We start from the raw sequence: 7,811 nt of genomic DNA on the forward strand, positions 1-7,811 counted from the left end.
ATATGTGCCTTATTATATATTATATAGATATGCGCCTACGCCTACGGGTATTAAAAGAGTGTGTGCGTGTGTTTGTGCGTGGGTGTGTAAAAAGCGGGGCTACAACTAAGTATCTAGGTACCTACTACTATAATCAAAATTCTACTCATTGGAATTGGCTGACTGATAAACAGAAATAATTTGTAAATCGTGACTCCAACAAAAAAAATGTCAATCTTAAGCATTGTCGGACTTAGGCGAGATCAACATACAGGCACAGCAAAGTGTCCCCACTTCACCTGATGGTAAGTGTAGGTTCAATAGAATGTCGACTGACGAGAGATGATTAGCCCTCAGTCGACACAATTGTAGGTGGAACCGGATATACACAGGCTGATCACGGAACGCGACACACGTGGGCCACTATGGCGGGTTTTAACACCTCGTGTACGGACGCTATCCGGGCGGATATAAAATATATCCTACCGCCAGCAAAATGAATGAAACCGCCTGGGTCCTCGCGCTATATTGTAGCAGAAAATCATTTTAGGTCACCAGCTTCTTAACCATCAATACCAAAGTTAACTATGTTTTTATAGTTGAATAAACCAATCAAAATAACTCATCTGTTAGTGTTGGCATATCAAATAACATTCAGATTGATAAATTTTCGCCATGACACCAATGGTAGTATACTGCCGTGCTAAGCTCAAAAGCGGTATCTCAAAAAAAACATCTTGATTTTTAAGTCGTCAGATACTTACCTTAACTTACCTAAATAACTGTAGTTTGTTTAGAACTTGTTAAAAAAAACTTAAAAGAGTTTCTCTATCTCCGTTTTACATACAAAACTGTAAAAATATATTTACAAAACTTCGATTATCTCGAAATAAGGTTTCCCTGACACCGCTTTTGCGCTTAGGGGCCGTTCAAGAATAATGTAACGCAATTTGGGAAGGAGGGGGGCTCTTGTAAAACGTTACGATGCGTTACAGGGGCGGGACAGGGCTCTCGTACAAAGCGTTATGTAACATTGATTTTTTTATTTTAAAACAATAACAAAGGTATTGTAGCGACTTTTCGGTATTTTGCGTAAAATAAATGTGAATATTAGAAAAAAATTCTAAGTTTAGTTACATAACTTTTGGAGGAGGGGGGGGGGCGTACAGGAAAACGTTACGACGCGTTACATGGGAGGGTGTCAAAAATCTTCAAAAATTGCGTTACGTAATATTTGAACAGCACCTTAGCACGGCAGTATAGATAATTTATAGGCTCCGCTATTTTTGTTAATCAGTCCATCAGCATATATTCCAGTACCTGCCAGCAGTACATGGATCGTATCTGGTCAGTCCGCTTCCCGCGGTACGGGCCGAAGCGCACTCCTCGTGGTATGGTCAGAGTGCTGAACACGCCCAGGCCCGCGCCTTTGTCAAACATAGTCATTTTGATATTGCGTTACTAAATTAAACTACATATTTATCTTTGAAAATAATCCTACAATAAGTTACCCGAAGATTGAAAATAAAAAAGTGTTTTGAACAAAATGAAATAATTTTAATTTTACACGTCCTAATTCCATTATAACTACTAACGAATTCGTCGCAGTGCCATCACACTTTCAGTTAGAAATACACTCAGGCGCACGCGATATTCGCACTAAGCTTCATAATGATAAAAAAATCGTCTCTTGGCAGTCGATACTCGATGTAAACAAGATGCCTTTTTACAATCGCTAACGCTAACGTTATATATGAGAATGACATCCTACCGATACACTTATCGATATTTGCTTTTCATATTTCATTTTTATTTTCGAAGCAATACTGAAGCGGCGATAGCCTAGTTGGGTGTGGAACGGACTGCCGAGACGAATGTGTCCACGGGTTCAAAACCCAAACTCACGTCTGACTTTTCTAAAATTATGTGTGAATTTGCACTTGCTTTAACGGTGAAGAAAAACATTGTGAGAAATCTTTCATACTTGAAAAGGTTTCTATAAGAATTTTGAGGGTGTATGAAGTCTACCATTCTGCACTAGGCCAGCGTGGTAGACTAAGACCTAATCCCTCTCAGTAGTAGAGCAGGCCCGTGCCTAGCAGTGGGACAGTATATAATACAGGGCTGATATCTTCATATTAGCGTTTACCATTGTAGAAAAGCATTTTAGTTACGGCCCCAGCTATCTGAACTCCACATATCAGCTTTGACCTTAAAAATTCCCTGAAAACGCATTTACCTGGTATCCTGGAGGGAGCCAGGTGCAGGAACACGCTGGGGATGGTGAGCGCTGCACGCGGCACGAACGATGGGTACTTGGGCTTGCTCGACACCTAGATTAATTGTACCAGGGTTTCCATAATAAATTAAGGGCTCTAAAGTTTTTTTTCTTATAGACCACTTTCGAAATTAGGCTTGTACCGATGGGCTTTTTTTTGGATTCGCGGAAAAAGTGCATTTTTACAATTATGTTAGGGTTACTGTGCCTTACGACCCCTATGAATATTATCTGCCTACATTGACAGGTGAAGTCAAGCCAACATTTTAAACATCTTCGTTGACCCCCGCTTACGAATTTTGAAACCCCATATTTTGGTCACGCTAACGTAGACCCCGTCAAGTCTTCTGTGGAGCCCTGGAGATCTACCTGGACCAGTTTGGGAATCAACGGTCGAAGTCCTAAGGAATGTGGAGACGAACCTGCTCGCCTGATGGCACGCGTACAACCATCCATAATCAATAACAATATTCTGCGCCCATCATGAGACGTTGGATATAAAGCCTAGCATTTCTGGCTACAATGTTCTTCAAGCCAAAATAGACAATACAGCAGTGCATGCACCATTGCGTTGGTTAAGAATCCACATATGCATGGATGCTGCCAAGATTATTTTTAGGGAGGTGCATCTGCATAAATAGGTACTATATAATATCATTATATTTTTAAAAATCTTGAGGGTATGTGTATATGCTAAACCACAATAAAACCTCTGTGGTCGATAATTCTCTTAGTCATTCAGGTATTTTTATCGATTTGTTCCGGATAGGGCGATGCATATTGCACATATGTACATACTTAAAATATGAAAATACTTAGCACACGTTACACTGGTGGTAGCTCTCAAATATGAGAGTCTGCCTGGGTAGGTTGGTACCTACCCAGGCAGACCAGACCACCGCAATGTCCGTCATGTGTCGTGTTCCGGTTTGAAGGATATTGTAGTCAGTGTAACTACTGGACATAATGAGACTTAACATCTCATGTCTCAGGATGGCAAGCGCAGTGGAATACCAAACACTTTGTAATCAAGGTGTTGGTGTTTCTACTGTTTATGATCGTATCGCTTACCATCAGGCGAACGGTAAGCTCGTCTCGTCATACAAAGCAATAAAAAAAACGTTATTTGCATTTTAGGCAAGTTTATTAAAATTATCATTATGAATATTTGTGGCAAACTAGATGATCGCGGCTTCACTTGCGTGTAAAGCCTTCTCTACTAAAAACCCCCAAATAAAAACAAGATAAAAAATATAAATATATCTGTTATATTGTACAAATATTATAATCTCTGTATCTAAATCATAATTGTAGCGCGATCTAGTATGATTAATTACAAATAATAATAATATAGCTTAATACAATATCCTACGGAAGATGATAGAATAATTATTCAACTTGATCTTGATAAAAGTAAAATTCGCTAAAAGCGATCTCTACATTTATTATGAAATAAAGTTTTATTTAATTTAAAAGGTATTTTTTTCTTTTAGGAGCAATGAAAAATGTTTTTTTTTTACTATTAATTTAAAATTATTTTATCAATAATGTATGTAATGTAAATTCTAACGGAAAAATAATTCACTTATGACACTAAGTCAGGGTATAGTTTATTTATTATTATTTTGCATATATTTTTTTGTACCGTGGCTGTTACTTACCTAGCTACGCAATTGCGTGTTAGTGACCCAGTAACATATCGTCAGTTTACTGTAAGAACTCGCTAGTAGCAAAATCATCAATCAAGGACAGTTTATAACGCCTTGAACATAATATAATATTTAACATAATCAGGCCGGATTTATATTTTTTACGAGTGTAGGCCACTTTATTTCCGCCGCCCCATGTTGGTAGGTTTATGTATGTTTCTAAAATACTTAATAATCTTCATTTGTTTGTATTATGGAAGGCACTAAAGTTAAATAAACGAATGATTATATAAATCGCCGCCTTTAGGCCGCGGCCTATACAGCCTATTTACAAACCCAAGACTGAACATACTTGATTTTAAGAATAAAAATTATATCTAAGATGATATAGGGAAAACAATATAACTAAAAGCGGCTTAATACTTTTTTATTCGTTAGTTCATGATATTGCAGTAAACCGACGGTTTATTCTCGGTATGCCATAAAAATTCCTTACCTTATCATCAGGGATGACCAGCAGGGGTCCGTGTATCGCGCAGTATTCGTAAACGAAATCAGCGCATTTGTCGCAGACTGGCGGCAAATAGACAATACTATATTTTAGTCTATATCGGACATAGTTTAACGGGCATCTAAATATATTCTATAAAATTACTAGTTCTTCAAAAAACGTTTTTTGAAAAACTAGTAATTTTTGTAAACTTTTCCAGAATAAAAGTCCCGCTATATATTTTCCCGTGATAGAATGCCTATAACCTTCCCAGGGTCTTAAACTATTTCCATAGCTAATTTCATCAAAATCCGTTCAGTAGATTTTGAGAAAGTCGATAACGTACAGACAGACAGAGGGACTTTGTTTTATAATATGAATAGATTTAGATTAGTTAGAGATTAAATTAGTTAGTAGAACACTCATGGCGAAAAATGGGTGCCCTGGTTGCACCCCTGCCCTACCTCGTAGGAAATCAAAGGTGAGTGTGTAAGTACCCTAGGGAAGATTGACATCAAGCAGCTGGTTGTAAAAAAAACAAATCTTTTTTGACATTATGAACTTGTAATTATTTGGCAGTTAACAAATTTTAAAATAAAAAAAAATGTGATAATGATTAGTAACTTTTACCAATAGCATCTACTGTACTGTATAATAGATATCTATAAGTGGAAACTTTGTTGATTTATGTATTTTAAGTTATGTTACCTATTTTGTAAGAGTTAAAATATTGTATGTTTCCCTAATAAATAAATAAGTAAATAAATTATTGAAAAAACATGTTGCGCCGACCCTACTCTGAAGAAGCAACATGGCGAGCCAACTGTATTTTTAAAAGCTATCTACTGCGAAATTTATATTTTTATAGAAAATCTATTAAACATCATATTTATACAATATGTTAACTTTGGTAGTTTTAAATTGTTTATAATGTGGATATTGTGTCATTAAATTTACAATAAAAATGCCAATAGAATTGTTGATTCCTTGCATCTCCTAAAGTACACACCATTTTATTCTTAAACAATATTATTAAATAGACAATTTAATAAGGAAAATTTTGGTAGTTTAATATTCTCTAAAAGACAAAAATATTTTTTAAATTAAATCTTGCATATTCCCGCCAAAATGTATGGAACGAATGATCAAGGCCATTTGCTCAGGCAAAGTCTTGGGATAAATAAAAAAAAAAAATACTCACAGACATATTCGTCTAAATTCGGCTCATCAGGCTCGTAATAACTGATGCGTTGTTTTTGACGGAGCTTCATTTTACTCATCTGTAAAAAACAATAATAAAAATTCTATTAAATCTTTGTACGAAGTAACTGTATGAACCTATATTCATGTTTTAATTGACTGTATATAAAACTAAATAACACGAGAATTTCATTATGCCAATTATATTGTATAATATACAACCAAACCAACCAAATGACCAATTCACATAATTCTTGAAGAAAATCTACGATATTTTGCATTTCAATAATATATTTAATTACTTACTTATTATGAATCTAGTCTGAAATTAAATATAATCTGATTTTAATAAAATATGTTTAATTTTACCTTTCCGATTGTCTGGCGCGAACCTCTCGTACACAAAATGATTTTCCCGCCATAAAATATTTTCATGTTGGCACTATGTAATAGTGGATAAATAAAACGGTGGGTATCATCCTAGAATTAATTTAATATAACAATAAACGATTATTAAAGTCTTTATGTTATTTAAAAATTATCACATATTATAAAAATATATCCTTTTAAATTAATAATATTGTTATTTAACAAAATACCTAATTCTAATTTTAATTTAGTTTTATAGTATGATAGAACAAAACGTAACTTTTAGAGGTATATTTGAAATTGAAATGTTGTTTTTCTTTGCTCTCAATAAGTCTTAATTATTTATGGTGTTGAATCTTATTTATAGAAAATGAATTAAGAATCCTTACATCATTTATATTTTATATGAAACACTGTATTATAATTATGTAAGTTTTATATATTTTTTTAAATTATGAATAAAAGAAAAAAATACTGAAACTTTCAAGTTCACATATTCAAGAATCGAATGTCCAAATTAGATTTTTTTTTTCTGCAAAATGCTTTTTGTTTGCAAACAATATAAGATTTATTTCCATATTTTTAAAAATAAATACTTACATGTAAAAAAAATATATATTAATATGTCTATTGTGTGTAGTCATGTAATCTTAATTTCGTTGACAAATATAACAATTATTCATTGAAATGTTGCTATTAGTAAGCAAAAGTGGGTGCGGGTAAGTTATTGCGCTATCTCTTTTTCATGCATGCAGCGGTATAATTAATGAAGATCGGTGACGTCACAGTTTGCTATTACTGTTATTTGACAGCCACCCTTTCTATCTCCTACCAAATTTAAAAGCTACATAACTTATTTATTATTGCGTGGATTTTAAAAATTATTTTTCCTTTAGATTTTGGATGACATCAATTCTTGATAAAAATATTTCAAAAAATTTGTCAAGTACCCTATTCTGTGTTCCGTATGTTGTTATTAGACAAGTGCGTAGTCGTCTCGCTTTAATATATATTTTCCCTCGATAAAATGTAACTTACATCTTTTCCCAAATTTTGAACTCTCCTTTCCTTATTTAATCGCAATTCAGTAGCTCATTGAAGTGTAATAGTTAATTTCACATTTATAAGTATGTATTATTTGGTTATGGAACATAATAAGACAGCCAAATTGAACATTTCACATCATATATTAATTTTAATCACTTAATTTTTTTTCCTTCCTGTAAAATAAGTCTTTCTGTAAAATAAACTTTATCCTTTTTAGTTTACAGCAGTCAAGAGAAATAAATAGGCATGAAAACCAAAATATATTTAAAGCAAGTTGTTCAAAAATGTTCGATGTTATACACAAAATGAAAGCTCCCTCTGTGGTAAGGCCTAAGAATTATCACACATTTAAAATCCTATATTTACAAATAAATTAAGCTGAGATAGCTAGTTGGGTGTGTAACGGACTGCCGAGACAAATGTCTGCAGATTCAAATCACAAATGCACATAACTCTGTCTAAAACTAAAATGATGTGTGCATTCTATGTGAATTATCACCTTTTTTTTTTTTTTTTTTGGTTTCGCGGAGAAAGTCCCTTATTACTACCGCCCAGCCTTCATGGGGGGCGACTGAGCGGTTATGCTGGGGTAACCGTGCCTTACGGCCCGGCGTCGAGCCGCCCGGATTTGATGACGACCTTCAGGCGACCGCCGGGCCGAGTCCCTAACCCTATATACAACTAACCTATGCACGGCCTACCAGCTAAAACTCCGCGGCGGCCCTCTTCGGCGCATTAGGGACGACTGCGGGCTTCCTCTGACGGAAGTGTCTAAGTATTCGTCCGCAGCCGCTCCTGC

At 34.6% G+C, this 7,811-nt stretch overlaps 1 protein-coding gene across 1 annotated transcript; it reads right to left on the reverse strand.

Annotated features, from left to right (window-relative positions):
• Positions 1–1,272: 1,272 nt before the first annotated feature.
• LOC115450627 (probable histone-lysine N-methyltransferase PRDM7) lies at positions 1,273–5,729 on the reverse strand. Its single transcript, XM_037442134.1, has 4 exons — positions 5,598–5,729; positions 4,403–4,479; positions 2,219–2,312; positions 1,273–1,406 (listed from the first exon to the last, which is right to left on the reverse strand). The coding sequence occupies exons 1-4, from the start codon at positions 5,674–5,676 to the stop codon at positions 1,273–1,275; spliced, it is 384 nt and encodes a 127-aa protein (XP_037298031.1). The 5' UTR covers positions 5,677–5,729.
• Between the last annotated feature and the right edge of the window lie 2,082 nt (positions 5,730–7,811).

This window comes from Manduca sexta, chromosome 1 (genome assembly GCF_014839805.1).
Source record: "Manduca sexta isolate Smith_Timp_Sample1 chromosome 1, JHU_Msex_v1.0, whole genome shotgun sequence".
Classification (NCBI taxonomy): Eukaryota; Metazoa; Arthropoda; class Insecta; order Lepidoptera; family Sphingidae; genus Manduca; species Manduca sexta.